The 16,798-nt window shown below is 36.8% G+C and overlaps 1 protein-coding gene across 2 annotated transcripts in view; it reads left to right on the forward strand.

Moving 5' to 3' along the window:
* Positions 1-16,529, forward strand: part of LOC121732216 (poly(A)-specific ribonuclease PARN-like) — a 35,773-nt gene extending 19,244 nt beyond the window's left edge. The window contains exons 12-14 of one of the 2 annotated variants that reach the window (XM_042122027.1): positions 15,470-15,510; positions 15,839-15,948; positions 16,249-16,529. In XM_042122027.1, coding sequence (XP_041977961.1) covers positions 15,470-15,510; positions 15,839-15,948; positions 16,249-16,509 — 412 coding nt within the window. In that variant the 3' untranslated portion in view covers positions 16,510-16,529. The remainder of the gene's footprint in view (positions 1-15,469; positions 15,511-15,838; positions 15,949-16,248) is intronic. The other variant, XM_042122028.1, reaches the window with a different exon arrangement.
* Positions 16,530-16,798: the final 269 nt, after the last annotated feature.

A 16,798-nucleotide genomic window follows, 5' to 3' on the forward strand; every position in this document is an offset into this window, starting at 1 on the left:
AATCGACGTCGACTTTGGCAGTCATAGAGGAATTAAATAAGCCCCTCATAACGTCAAGGGTTAAAAGAAAACTCTATGAATTAATAATTGGTATCCGAAATTTCCTATAAGTCTATAGTAGGAACCATGAGGTGGAAATCGTAGTCCAAGGGGGTCTTTATGCAGAAGAAAGATTGAGCGATTCATAAATCATAATGATCATGTTAGAACATAATGTTGGTAACTTAAAACCATTGTAGCGAACAAATAGAGACACAAACCATCGCGTGTCGGCCCACAGACCGCAATACAGATAACACGACAGTGTGACGTGGTACTAATGACGCCGCCGACGATGCGCGGTCCCGCAGACCCCAGATAACCTCCTGCGTCTTTGTTAGTGTTTTGTTCCCTAATTGAATGCACCGTGAAGGGTGTAGTTTGTGCTGTGGCATGTGGTGTCAATTTGACCTTTACGTGACGTGCGTCGTCTTGATAAGTAGGGTTGCAGTCTTGTACGCTAGTCGTAATTGTCAAAGCACTAAGGAAGAATCATGCAGTACATAATTGTCTCTGCTGCTTAGTAGGAAAGATGTATAACTCAGTCGATAGTTTATACTTTAAACCACTAGGCGACTGGCGAGTGGCGACTCATAAAAATTCAATTAAATACTAAATTTTGTTACTAAACTAGGTATGTAACATTATGTCTTACCTTAGGTAAAAACCACAGGTACCTTTTTCTTAAAGGGCCTATTTTACGTAACTCAAAAGTTTTCTTATCTTAGTGGCATTATCATGTTTGGCTGTTGAAGTTATTTATTGCCGTGTGCGAACTCTAAAGATGTCTAGGATCCACCAGTATTATTGAAATATACAAACGTGATATTCGTCTTATATTTGAGTAAATAGTTTTGTGTCAGTAATTTAAAGAAGTCTATATTTTAATAAAAATGCCCTAATTGGATAAAAAACCATTCGAAACTTGTTGATTTTAGTCACTCTTCTTTAAAACCAAGGAAAAGGGCATAATTTGCGTGAACTCGGTGACCCTGGTGCTAATTGGTTCTGGATTAGACGTGTCCGACTCTAGAAGCCTAGTCTACTACGCGACGGTTTGCACGTAGCAGTCTCTTAAATTTCAAATGCATAAACGCCAGCTAAGCAACATTAAACCGTATATCAAGGCGGTAGGGTATAAATTAGATTACTGCGGGTATGTCGCACCAAATCGCACTATGCTGGAAGTATACACCGTTTGACTTGGAACTTTACCACAAGGCGGTAGGGTATAAAATCGTGTGATGTGTCCACCAAAACACTTTGCCCCGGACACGTCAGTCAGTGTAATTGGCTTTGGCTAATGATCGCGATCGGGTCGGATAGTGCGCCGACGTGTGGACGCTCCTGTCGGGTCCGATATCGGTACGGTCGCGCTAATGGGTTCGACTGATGGCGCGATAAAACCTTCTTGATGCTTGTCTTGATGGAATGAGGTGCACTTTGATGTTCCTACAGCCGGGCTGTTTTGCTTCTGACAGGATCCCGCCGATGATATAAGAATCAGGAAACTCCGACGTAAAATATCAAATAACTCTAACTGTACTGTTTGCTCCCTGTAGTATCAGTGCAATAGCCAATAACGCGGGTTTTATACGGACGTGTCATTGGTGAATTTAGACATTCAGCGGAAATACTTATATTACTATTTCAACGAAAATACTTAGGTTGTTAATTGTAGACTTTACGCCTGACTCCTGAGCTCTAGGAGGAGAAATGGGGGATGTTTTACAATAGTAACAATTTTCGTCAGCTTCTCATCCTACTATTCCATCAAAAAATGAATGCGAGGAGTATTAATTTCCATTACTAGCAATTTTTGATTATATTCTATGGGCTTGACATGGATACATTAGAAGTGCAAGAATAGAAACACCCTTTCTATGGTGGCCATGCTAAGCCTAGCTTGGATGGAAGCTTCCAAATGACGATGATGATGAAATCCAAGTTCACTTCCCGTTTTGTGTGAAATCAAAGCTAAGCGTCTGAACGTTGATTGAACAGTATCTGTGTTCAGATTGAACTGATATCGGCTTGTTAGAGCTCGCGCGTAAATTATCTTAGACTCTTTAGAGTTCCTTCAGTTGCCATGAGGAACTTCTACTACTCGACAGCGTCAGCTAAATTTTAGGCTTGTCGCATTTAAGCTGGTGCGATACGTTGATTGTTTGCTTTAGTCTAGAAATTATTATTTTTAGGGTTTTGTACCCCGTGAAAACGGGACCCTATTCATGATGTTTGTCTCCAGGCTGTATCTCAAGAACCGCTAGAGCTAGAGTTCTGAAATTTTCACAGATTGTGTAGGTATATCTGTTGCCGCTATAACAACAAATACTAAAAACAAAATAAAATTAATATTTAAAGGGGGCACCCATACAACAAACGTGATTTTTTTGGCCTTTTTTGTTCGATATCACAAAGGCCTTAATTATATTATTATATTAGTCTACTTCAATCTATATATATAAAAGAAAGTCGTGTTTGTTACAACACTTATAACTCGAGAACAGCTGGACCGATTGCCATGGTTTTTGTTTTGTTGGATTTGTTTCCGTCCCGAATAGCAGAATACATCTTAAAAACAATGAAAACTCGATATGTGTAATGAATACTTAATCATTTCAATACATGCTGATTTGTTTATTACATGTCAAACATTTGTTGTCCAATCCTGTCAAATACTATTTATTTTTTTGGAGCTCATGGCCTGGTTGCTGAGACATTTAAGCCACAACTTTATTTTTTTCTGAAGACATCATGTGCGCGTTCAGAAATTTATTTTTTGTAAAATGTCTACAAAGTTCAGGTACTGTTATATGTATATAAATATATTATTTTGTATCATTGTTTTACGTTCATCAAAGCCTAAATTAGTTCAGCTAAAAAGTAACACGACATTCAATTGACTGTTAGGCGGTACGAAGTTCGCCGGGTCAGCTAGTATTAAAATAAAATAAAAAATTAAGGGGGGCTCCCATACAAAAACACAATTTTTGGTCTATGTTTGCTCTTGCATGCGCGAGTCCGACTCGCACTTGGCCGATTTTTTTTATACTTGATGTAGCGGTTTGATAGAAAAAAAATGTTTTCCCTGCAAAACACATGGTACATGATAGTACAGTTTACTAGTAACTTTGTTTGTATATTTATATTCATTGAAAAGAGCTTGATGTTATTTTCGTCATTATTATAATAAACAATCATTACTTTCCGAAATAAATTTCTTCTGTACTTTTTTAAACATACGGAACTCCGTACGTCTCGCTCTTGTCTATGTTTTTGTGTACGTGTTGGAGCAGGACAGCCCTTCCATCTCGATGTAAACTGGTCATCCCATAAATTACGGGTAATTGATACGACAGAGATGTCAGCGGCAAAAACCTGCCGTTTTCGTGTCTAATAAGGTGACAGATAAGGGAAAATCATTAAGGCTGCCCTATGGAGATTTGTGTAAAAACACCGTGTGTGCGGCGCGCGCCTAATGAAGATGTTTCGTTTTGTTGCTCAATTTTGTATTATGTAGCCATTTAATTCTGACTTTCAAGAAAGAAGGTTCTAGGTATGTTCGACTGTTTATACTTTTAAATGAATTACTAGATGACCTTTTGGATGAACCTTTCCTGGACTTCTACGAAGTACGAATATTTCAAGACTAAAATTAGCCAAATCGGTTTAACCGTTTTCGAGTTTTAGCGACACTAACACAATCTTCAATTCATTATATATAGCATATTATACAGTGTGGATAGCCATGATTACCACGCTGTCAACTACCATGTACTATCGGAGAAGTTGATTCCTAGGCAAGATGGCGGACCTAAGTAATTTGGTCGCGTTACAGTTCGACAAGGCTTAAAATAAATATGTCAATTGGCGCTGCTGGTAAAGGAGAACTGTCAAAAATGACGTTTTTGTATGATAGCAGCGTTAGTTCCTTTTCTCGCCACGTTCATAAACATTAAATAGCATTGTCGAACTGTACGTGATACGTCATACCCATCAGACCGATTAACATTGAAATGACACAAGCCGACCAATTTCGACCAAACGACGTAGGTCTGTCAACTGCCTAGGAATCAATGTCGGCAGGTATACAATGTACATTGTACAATCGACGATTGTACGGGGGAAGAGAGCATAAGTCATAAGCGAATACGCCTGTATTCATCCATCATGGACGAACGTAGAGTTATATTAGTAGAGTTTTGTATGTTAAATGTTTTTTTTATTTATGCATATTACTTTCTTGAAAAGCTCTAGCTAGAGATAGTGTCTCTCAAACTCACGTTTCGTTTCATCTTCTTTATTGAACTTAATATTTTATTAAAAAAAATATGCGTCTGTATCCTTTTATGTATAGCAAATTCTCCATCTTTTTCGTGTACAAAACCTTCGTTGTACCTTCTAAAGCTATCCTGTACTCCCATGAATGTACAAGCGCTGGAAGGAAGCCGTGAAATACGCGGTTGTAATAACTCCTTTTATTTGGTCATCGTCGTGTAGCGCGCCGCGCGCCGTCGCGTGTGATTTACCCGCGCGGGGCCATGTTGGCCGCGGGCCATAGATGTTGCAGTGTAGATTGTGAGATTTATCTCAAGCCCGTATGAGGAAGTTCGATTTAGTGGGGGTTGAATTTCTGAAGATTCAGCCGACTTGTTAAAATTGACACCCGAAAAGAAAGTAAAGTTTAAAATATTGAGTAGTTAAACTATTTTCTGCAGTAACTTAATTCAAATGGACCCTTTTGTCTCAGTCGCTCATACAAGTGATTCCATTGCTTCTCGTGTCAGCTTTGTCCCTTATTAGATGATTGATGAAATAGGCCTTAATTGTCATGTTTTGGGGCGCGGTGGAGAAAAAATTAAAAAAGTGTAATTTTTATTTAAAAATAGTTTAAAAGAGTCTAATTTTTTTCACTTCTCAATTAGTAGAGGTGGCATTAAATTAATAACTGTTTTGAACCGTTATTGTTTTAACCCTATTTAAATGTTTTAACGTCTTCAAGGTGAGATTTGACAATACTTACACTGAGCACTGCCTGCCTGGGTGACGACTGACGAGGCATTCGTCCCCCCCAGTCGTACGTACCCAGCTAGAGGGTACTTGGCTGTAGCTAATTGCTCCTAATTAGAGATCGTGGCGAGTCAATAAATACTGCAGGGAGCTGGATATCTGTATAGGATTACACCACGCGCTGACTTACCGCGCTCGCTCCTGTCCAATACACTTTATTGTTCATTGTGACCAATATTAGGAAACGAATGTTAAGGACTTACAGACGGACGAAGAGGCGAAGATATTAGTAGTAGATAAAATTCAGACCTACGACACACATGGGGCGTAAAGATAATCTACATAAGTCTATAAATATAAAAATTAAAAATTAATCCATATTTCGCGTGGTCACGACATCACGCGTAAACGGCTGGACCGATTTTGCTGAAGTTTGGTATAGAGATACTTTGAGTCTCGAAAAAGAACATAGGGTACATTTTGTCCCGGAAAATGTACTCATATACTTTTATGATTTGCGCGTAAAGTGTAAACTATTCAATCGATTTTGATGAATTTTGGTATCGAGATACTTTGAGTCTCGGGAAAGGACAAGGGATACTTTTATCCCGGAAAATGTACGGTTCCCGCACAATAAACTTTTATGTTCAATCGATGTACGGGAACTTTAAACTAAAGTCCACGAGGTCGAAGTCGCGGGCAACAGCTACTATTATTTATACAATAATAATAATAATATTATGTTACTGTACTTAAATTCTACAATTATGCAATGTTAATTTCGCTTCGTTCCTTGTTTGTCCCTTGTGCCTGTTGGGTTAGGTTATTTATTAAATACTTTATTTGTTTTTACTACGCGGCATAGGAGCTACAAGGTGCTCCAGGTGCGTTACGCGTAATATGGTCTCAGACCTCAGTTCTCACCTTTATGCATTATTTTATTTAACGGAATCTTCGAAAAAGCCATCATTATAACTGAACCACAGTGTAAGCTCCATAAAGGTACACAATGTATTAAAAAGTTGCCCATCAAGGGAGCAACAGAGCTGCCAGCGCAAAAACATTAAAGAGCCGTGACATAATTTACCCTAAACACGAGCGGAGTCCCAACATGGACCGTCTTAATGTATACGCCATTAACCGACATGCGTCAAAGAGGGTATTGTTTACTTTGATTTATGTGTGTCTGTCACACTGACGGTGTAAACGAGCGTCGCCGCTGACAGCTACATGTGAGGTAGCCCATACCACAGTATACACTCAATATAGTAGCTCAGCCGTCCGCAAACGCAGAGCGTGAACTATTTTAGGTAAAAGACGCTGTTCTTTTAACTCACAGGGGACGCGCGTATTAAAAACTTCGAGCTTACATAACGCCTTGCAACGTATAGTAAACAATTAAGTAAGTACATATTACTTAAATTATACGAATATTTAAAGTATAAACACGTAATTTTTGGGTTTTCTGCACATCCTACGCGCGTACAACATATTTATTTTATTTACACTTTATTGCACACAAAACAATTTAAAAGTAAAATATTAGAAGAAAGACAACACAACATGTACTGTTTATCTTATCTCTAATATAAAATACATTATGTGAAATCATGCTGATGTATGCATGCTCTATAATCTAGTCATAGACTAGAGCAGCCCAGTATGGAGATGATCTACTGTATATCATTTATATTGTGCCTATAGTCCGTTCAGAGTTATTTTAACTTGGAATTTCTATGAAAATAATCCCTGTGTCATGGATTTAAAGGTCCTGTCAGAGGTAAAACAAATCTGAACACCCTGTAAATGGATGGACACTTGTTTCCTGCTACTAGACGTCTCTCGCCCTGTACTTGATAAATACTAAGATACCAATTAAATTGGGACACTTTTAGAATTATCAATGAGTAGAGAAATATTCAGCGCTAAATTTATGATATTTTATTCGTTATTTGGAATAAAAGACTGTACATTTTTGAATCGTATAAGTATAGAAATGGCTCTATAATTTTTAAGGGTTAATTTGCTTCGTACAGAATTTTTCCCTTTGAGCCCGAAATGCAAGATGATGAAGTTATAACTTATAAGGTTTGTTCAAATTATAAGGGGAAAAAATCGGCCAAGTGCGAGTCGGACTCGCGCACGAAGGGTTATTTTATTTTACAATTTATGTACACACAAATAGAAGTTAACAAACCAGCTCAGAACTAAAAATATGTTTGTACAAAGGTACATCTTATTCCAAAATGGAATGTCTTCCAGAAGACCTGAGTGAAAATAGGAATGTGTGATTGTAAAAATATAATATGCAAAAATTTGTGTGCACGCGTAAATTATTATTACTTACTTAATAGTAAAGATAAACTTAGTACATTATTTTTATTTAGTAATATTATAGTAAAGTATATACATATACAACATATAATAATATTATAATATATATAAAATATATTGAAGTATATATTATTATATACATACATATATTATACATATATAATTATATATAACATATATTGAATATAATAAAAATTTATATACTTACAATAAAACTAATTTATAGATGAAATTAACATGGAATAACAGTAGTATTATTATATATTTTACGTGTTTTGTCGCAGATAATGTAACCTGACTCTCTTTTTAAATAGTGCCAAAGTTTTACTTTCACGAATCTCTGGTGGTAGGGAGTTCCAAAGCCTGGCGGAATGAACTGTGAAAGAATAAGAAAAGAAGTCAGTATGGTGAGAAGGAATTTGGAGAAGAGTTCGTCTAAAAGTTCTACAAGACTCGTCCTGGAGATGAGGAAAAGAAAAAAGATCGTGCAGATAGGAGGGGGAAGAAGGACAGAAAAGTACTTTGAACCATTCCATTGTGGTTCCGTACCATTATAGAGCGAAAGTAGGAAAATAATTTGTTTTTTGTATAGGAGCCCTCCAGACATCAAAATCTCAGTAACAGGGTCCCGTTTTTACCCTTTGGGTACAGAACCTTAAAAATGAGGAATTGCTCTTATGTTGTAAAATGTTAGTTACCCACTTCACTCACTCATGTCTTTAATTATAAACTGTAATACAAAAATCGTTTCCATCTGACCACAGACCAGTTAGAGCTACTCTAGCAATGAGTACAACACAAAAAAAAAGGCGTGCGGGCTACAATAATAAAAGCCACTTGTCACTAAAAACTGAACAAGAAATAACAAGATACAAACAAAACATCTTAGATCATGTGCAAAATTTGACTCATTGTGTAGAAAAAACATCTGTACAAGCATATTACAATATTTTACTTAAAGCTATATCCCAAAGCTTACAAGACGCCCGTATACCTAAAGAAACAGCAAAAACGACACACAAAATTTTGCATGAACGCACGTTAGCTCTCATAAAGAGAAGGCAGGAATTGCACCGTACGAAAAATAAAACAAGAGCAATGAAAAACGAGTTAAAAGCCTTATACAAACTAATAAGCAAATACATAAAGCTCGACTACAAGAACTACAGATTAAAGACGTTTGAATTCCATTTGAAACAAACAGGAAGCTCAAAAAAACCTCTGAAAGAGCTACGAACAAATAAAGGTTGGATAGATAGCTTAAACAGCAACGGCATGTTGGTTAAAAATCGAAAAGATATCATTCATACAGCAACAGAGTTTTATAAAAATCTATACAGTGCCAGAACAAACGAATATAGCAACCACAAAAACTGTACAAATGAAACCAACTTTGAAAATATTCCACCTATATCAGAAAACGAAGTAACCGAGACCATTAAAAGGCTAAAAATAGACAAAAGCCCAGGGCCGGACGGCATCACCAATGAAGCCATAAAGATTGCTTGCCAACACCTTACTCCACCCTTAACTTGCCTTTTTAACAAAATATTAGAAACAGCTGAAATACCGTCACAGTGGAAAGAGTCAGAGATTATTTTGATTTACAAAAAAGGAAATGCAAAAGATATTGCAAATTACAGACCGATAAGCCTTCTCTCCTGTCTTTACAAACTTTTCGCTACAATTATTAACAACAGAATTAGCAGGACGCTGGAAGCAAAACAACCGATCGAACAAGCTGGTTTTCGAAAAAGTTTCTCAACGATTGACCACATACATACGTTGGAACTCATAATGGAAAAATATCAGGAAAAACAAAGAAGTCTCTACATAGCGTTTATCGATTATAAAAAGGCCTTCGACTCTGTATCACACTCTAGTATATGGACTGCTCTACAGGGCCAGGGAGTTCACCCAAAATATATAGAATTAATCAAAAATATTTATAATAATAGCGTAGCGAGAATAAAGTTGGAAACTACTGGACCTACATTTGCTGTAAAAAGAGGGGTAAAACAAGGAGACCCCCTATCCCCAAAATTATTTATATCGGTCCTAGAATCAATAATAAATAATTTAAAATGGGAAAAAATGGGACTCAACATCAAAGGGAATTATCTATGTCACCTGCGTTTTGCAGATGATTTGGTTCTGTTATCGGAAACGAGCACACGACTCCAATCCTTGATCGACTCCTTAAACACGGCTAGCAAATATGTGGGACTAGAAATGAATCTAACAAAAACAATGATTATGACAAACAGCTCAAAATACAGAAATATATCAATAGACGACGAAACTCTACAATACACTGATACGTACACATACCTAGGAAAACTAATTGGATTCGACAGAAAACTAAACGAATTGGAAGTAGAGCGAAGAGCGCAAAATACGTGGAACAAATACTGGTCGCTCAGCGAGATATTTAAAAGCAACTTGTCCATAAGTATAAAAACAAAAGCGATGAATACCTGCCTCCTACCCTGCCTGACCTACGCGTGTCAAACTTGGAAATTCTCTAACAAAATTAAAAACAAGATTACCACCTGCCAACGCGGCATAGAAAGAAGTATGCTCAACATCAGAAAAATACAAAAAATCCGCCACTCCAACATAAGGAAAATAACAAAAGCGAAAGATGCCTTAACCTACGCTAGAAAATTAAAATGGAAGTGGGCAGGACACATAGCGAGGCTAGAGGATGACCGATGGACTAGCAGGGTAACTAAATGGGCTGGCCCGTATGGTAAACGTCTCCAAGGCAGACCACATGCGAGATGGGAGGATGAAATAATAAAAATAGCCGGTCGCTCCTGGCCAACAGTTGCTCGAGATAGAGAAAAATGGAATTCTTTAGAGGAGGCCTTCACCTTCAACTGAGAGGGGTTCTTGCAGAGAAAAAAAAAAGTTACATTAACATTAATTAAGTAATTAGAGTAGTATAGTAGTATAGTTAGTTAATAGTCGCAAGTAAATTTAGAGTAGTTTTGATATTTTATAGTCATTATTATTTATTACCACTGTTTGTAAACTTTTATTTTAACATTAGCTCTATTCTATCACATTGTATCATAGCAAGAAATAAAAGGCTTTTTATTTTATTTTATTTTTATTTTATTAATACAAAAATCGTAGTAAGTATAAAAATTAAAAACCAATATGATTTAAATATTTAGTAGTATAGTACTATTAAATATTTAAATCATATTGGTTTTTAATTTTTATATACACACTTTAAAAGCTTGATACAATTTCTTTAATGTTCCATATCAACTGTTACCACTTATTATTTCACATTTACACACAAATTACTTTACTTATACATATATCTAATGTTTAACAGTTATCGTAAAATACACATTTAAAAAAGTGTTGTAAGGTTTTAGTGTCCGACCGAAACTGATTTTTCAGCCGAAACCGAAACCGAATTTTCGGCCTTACTCTTAGTTTCGGCCGAAACCGAAACCGAAACTTGGTAAAACATTCAAAATTACGATTATTTACTAAAATTTATTGATTTTTAACATAAATTACATTTTTTTTAACTAAAGAAAAAGTACCACATTGAATTTTTTACTTTTTGCGACATTTCTCACCATAAATATTATTATTCTTAGACTCAAATAACTTTTTGTATTATATTCCGTTTTTTATACCATTCCAAGTAGATGCGTTTCGTCTCATTCACAGCAAATCCGATTTTTATCTTCTGAACGCCCAATATTCGAGTTTTAACTTCATAAAACACATGTCCTGTCGGTTAGTGTATGACAGATCGAAAAACATAGGCGGAAAAATTGTTAAGTAGGCAGTTTTCACAGATATGCGTTTGGTTAGCTTATTTATCGTTTCTTGCTATTTGTTACTAAAACAACGTGACAAGGCTCAAAGATGATAAAAACGTATAAAAATCATCAATCAAACATATAACGTAAACTTAGATTCATTAATCGCGATTAAAATACGAAGAATGTAAAATCTATTTGAAACAAAACGAGATTCACGTCGCCATATAAACGCGTTCATTATTCAATGAGAACTTAGTTTAATAAAACGTTTAAGTGTGATTGGTGAAATTCCCCTTAATGTATTATAACGAAGGATTACCCTAAGAAACAAGAGCAGAAGTTATTTGAAGTCATTTTATTTAGGTGCGATTCACCTAAGAAATAGAACGCGCTTAGTGTACACTAAATTGGTTCTACACGTGTAAATGCGTTTATAGCACCAAATTGCATTTCACTAACATAAAGTTCACAACAAATCCGAGTTTTATCTTCAGAATGTCCAATGTTGCACGGTTAAACTTCATTAAAGCCGTTAAAGTCCTGCCAGTGTAGTGTCATGGCGAATCGAAAATCATAGACGAAAAAAATGATGCGTTTGGGTAGTTTATATATCGTTTCTTGCTTTTTTATTGATCCCCGTAGGAACGCGTTTAATGAGAACTAAGTTTTATAAAACGAAGTTGTTCGATTGGTGAAATCCTCCCTTAGGCATACTACTGAACGACGTACTACTGAAAACAAAATCAATAATTGCAGTATATTATTTTTATGGGAGACATGGACACGACTGCGGTCGAAGTTCAAAATGAAATGACTAAGCAAACTTGCAGTTGACGTCACATTTTTTTTTCTTTAGAAGGCGTTTTGCCACTAAACCTGAAAAATGAGGGCCGCAAGAGTGAAGCCTTACGAGGAAGTGGGCTAGATAAGATTCTAGTAGGGTAGGAACGGTCTAAGTCCTAAGAGATTGCGTGTCCAAAAAAAAAAGTTAGGCGAGGTGATTTACTAGATAAATCTCACAAGATATATCCTAAGATATCTTATAATCTCACAGTCAAACAAAATTCTTAAGTAAATAAAGTTCACAGACAATTTAATCAATTTATCATAGCATTTACTAAATCGTTTGTTTGGGAAACATTATTAAAATAGCACGTAATTTGCCAACAGTTATAATATATTAAATAAGCCTGCTTTTATCGTAGAAATAAAATTCAATATTATATAATTTCGATAAAAATAAGTTAAGACAATTTAATGAAAAAAAAGGAAGTGCTAATTTTTGATTTAGTACTAATCTGGAATACATAATCTCAAAACATGATTAAATAGATGGTGGCGAATTAAGCCAGGGCCTCGCTGGCAATCAAGCTCGAGTTAACTGCGAAGTTTACCGAACGATGCATGAGTTTCGGTTTCGGTTTCGGCTATATTTTGGCCGAAACCGAAACTAAGGCCGAAACTAGTTTTTTTGGCCGAAACTGGCCGAAACCGAAACCGAAACCGAAAGTTCGGTCGGTCACTATAAGGTTTTAATCACGTTTTAACTAAACGACTTTATACACATGAAAGTAATGTCCTTTTATAAGGAGTGAGCACACTGAGACGGGCCGTGCCGGGGCTCAGCGTGCCGGGGCGCATCGCAAAAATCCGCCTCCATACAATTTGTATGGAAGCGGATGCGCGTATCGCACACTGTGCCGGGGCGCATCGGCGCGGATTTTTACTCGGCGGATTTCTGTCAATGAGACACTGCCGACAAGACCCGCTGCGCCCCGGCAACAGTGTGCTTATAGCAAGCGGCGCGCGGACGGATGTGATGCGATGCGGTTCGGCAAGCCTCGGCTCAAAATCCGTCAATGCATTGCGCGCTTCTTTGCAGCCGACTAATGCTATAATGGGCTGGTCGGCCAGTCGGCCAAAGTCATGATTGGCACATCTCTATAAATTAGGTAAAAATATCGAAATCGTGACCATCTAACGATTTGTCGTGTCGCGACACTTGACATCTGAGGGTGGACAGCTGAATGGCGAACTCTGGTGCAGGCATAGACCGTTTGCTATTTTTTTTTACCTCTCACATAACCCTTAAGTCGAAGGCATAATGACCATTTTTGTACAAATTTCGAGGCTACAGGTCAGTGCAGGCGCCCTAACTGCTCTGGAACTGAAGACCGTTCGCTTTTATTCTACCTTTTACACTACCCTTATATCCACGGCATAGGGACCATTCTCCTACGATCTTCGAGGTTTAAGTGACCAGAGTAACACACAATTAGGCGCTTGGCAATTAACCGTGTGTCCCATGCCAGATATATGGCCGGTGTAAAAATGGCGCCCAACACGTATTGGGGTTAAGAAGGTGTCTTGGTTTAGATCAGTATAAATAAAATGGACGAGTAAAATCTTATTCTATATTCTGATTCATTTAATTTTGATCTAAATGTCAAAATAAATCTCAGTCAATATTTTGTAAAATTTAAATTACCAAATTGAATTTTACACAATAATATACGCGCAATTATAGTAATACCTAACTACTCGTATAACCTAGATCACATTAAGGGGGCGACCTAGACAGAAAAAATTGGTTTTCACCCGCGCACTTCATACCCCCCGCACTCGCCCAACGCATTCAAAATGTCACCGCGGCTATTTTGTGTAATTATTCTCGTAATCACTTTTTGTACGAACGTAGTATAACTAAGTATATCAGATAAAATTTTGAGAAGTTCGAGTCACATTTTCTATCTGTACTTTGAGAATCAAATTAATACTTTTTGCCATAAACACTAGTAATACTTTATGATATGTTTATTTATCGAAATCGAAGAGGCTCTGACAATACTAGATCGATTCTGCTGTAGTTACAAAAATATTATAACTTTATTTAATATAATCTACTAGCCACGTCTTCGTCCACGTCCGAATTTGGTTAGTTTTTGTGTGTATTTGCGTAAAATATATTTGTCAGATTAAAATATACAAAATTCTCTGTCACAATGTTTGTAAGCGAACTGCTCAACCGATTCAATAAAATTTTGCATACATACATTCGTTAGGCTTGAGGATAATTTTTTATCTGCTTTTTGTGAAATATATATTATTGATACTAGAAATAATTTATGTGGCAAAGTGATGTTTGCCGGATCATCTAGTAAAATATGTATAGAAAATTCTCGGGTCACATTGTTTGTGCGCGAACTTATCCAAAACGGTTCAACCGATTATAACGCTATGTACATTCGTTAGGCCCGACAATAGGTTTTTATTTACTTTTTATATTGATACTATAAAAAATAATAATTGGCAAAACAATGTTTTCCGGGTCAGCTAGTTTCCTCCTTTTAGCTCCCCTGATTTCTCATGAATTGCACCATCAGATCACCACTTTTGTTAACATGTTACGAAATTCGGACTACATCTTATACAATAACAAAAGAATTTTGCAAATCCGTCAACTAACGGCGGAGTTACCCGTCATGGTATCACTAAAATCGTCTCTGATGCTGGTGCTGATAAAAAACCCAGCTCAAATTTCATCTCGATATACTAGTAAAATCACGTGTTCGGGAATGTCAAAGATTTTGTGTAGTCTGCCGTGCAGCTGATATTTTCAAGATGGGCATCCATACACTGCCACTGCGTTGGCAAAGGTGCATTGATTGCACGAGTGATTACTTTGAATAACAGAAATAAGTAAGTTCAAAATAATCAGCCAAGTGTGAGTCAGACTCGCGTACGAAGGGTTCCGTACCGTTATAGAGCTAAAAATAGCCCAAAAATTGTAATTTTGTATGGGAGCCCCCTTAAATATTAATTTTACTATCCATTATTAAAGTACAAATAAAATTAAGGATTTTGTAAAAATTTCAAGTGCCAATAGCTATAGAAATTATTGATATCAAGCAAAAAATCAGATTTGTTCTACGTTAAATATTTATTTTATTTTGTTTTTAGTATTTTTTGTTACAGCGGCAACAGATGTATACATTAATTCAGAAAGACCGGAATACCAATTACCATACAATATCACGCTCCACACACATTCAGATTTTTTTGAGATTATGAATTTCATAGATCGATCTGTAAGAATATGAATTTCCGATTATGAAATTCCGGTTGTGTGAGGCCAGCCTAATATATAATATCAATATGTCGTTTTCGTTTTAGTCGAAATGAATTGCAATAGTGAATGGAGTATAATATAATTATGTTAAGAGTCGCGACTGGCACCGTTATTGTTGTAATAATTTTGTTGTATTGAGATATCTTCTATTTTGTTACAGAGTAAGCAGGACCCCTGAACAAGTCGCTAGGACCACACCGGGTTAGTAGTTTTAAGTTTTTTATACAAATTAGATTAAAATATTTTTATTGAAAACGAGCTTTTTGAATTAAATTGCCTTTAATACTTGAGCAACTTCTGCGGTACTTCTATTACAATTAATAGAAGTATCGCAGAAGTTGCTCAAATATTAAGAAGTTGTTCCTGTCAAAATCTTTGGATAAATAGTCAAGTTTAAACGTTTCGGTTTTTAAAAATACAGTAGGACCCCCCCTTTCGGGAATAGCAGCGTAGTTGTTTTTTTTAAGTTTCTTACATTAAACGTAATAAAAACTAAAAGACACAATATTGATATGGCATATTTATTCAGCAGCAAAGAGCACCAACGGCACTCCGACCACTCCCGAGGTGAAGCGGCCGCGGTCCAACAGCTCCGGCGCGGTGCCAACGCGCAAGAGGACTTCCTCCGGCGTCTTCCAGGTATCGTGTCATATCTCCAGCCTAAACACTCCGACCACTCCCGAGGTGAAGCGGCCGCGGTCCAACAGCTCCGGCGCGGTACTAAGAAACGTATGTATCGTACGTATTAAGAACGTGTTAAAATATGACTCGTAGATTTCCATAAAAGTCAACTCTAATGTGTTACACTAGAATAGGCAATAGTAAAAACAGAGAGCACTTAAATATAACCCTCCTGGCAGTCGGGTAAAAATACTTTGTAGATTCACTCATGCTTCATTAGAAATCTCACGAACATTTTAAAAAATCCAATAATTTCAGGTGGAAGAGAGCGAACCTCCGCCCAAGAGGACTGAGGCGGCTCGATCGCGCTCCGAGGAGGGCAGAAAAACACCAGAAGAGGTCAATGGCCGAAAAGAGGTTCCAGCAAAGAGTGAGAAAGAAGTAGCAAAGAGGGAGAAGAAGATATCGAAGAGCGAGATGGAAATAGCGAAGAGTATCGAGAAGAAAGCGATAGAAGTATTCGAGGCGAGCAACACGCAGTGCGTCGCTGCGTTCCAAGAGAGCGACAGTTGGGATTAGATCAATAAATGATTCGACTAGCTTTACGTGTTTTATTAATAGTTCCCTGCAACAGTGACTTATAATTGTTATTATGTAAAGAAAATTTTCTTGAATAATCTCGAAGAGCCTGAAATTCTACATTGATCTAGGAAATTTGAAATTTACAAAGAATCTGTCAAATCCATATAAATTTAGAGATGCATTACTAAATTTATATGGATTTGACAGATTGGCAAGACGTCTCGCGCAATTGAAATCTGTCAAATCCATACAAATTTATGCCGCGCCGCGCCTCGCCTCGCCTCGT

The sequence above is a fragment of the Aricia agestis genome, chromosome 12 (assembly GCF_905147365.1).
Source record: "Aricia agestis chromosome 12, ilAriAges1.1, whole genome shotgun sequence".
Classification (NCBI taxonomy): Eukaryota; Metazoa; Arthropoda; class Insecta; order Lepidoptera; family Lycaenidae; genus Aricia; species Aricia agestis.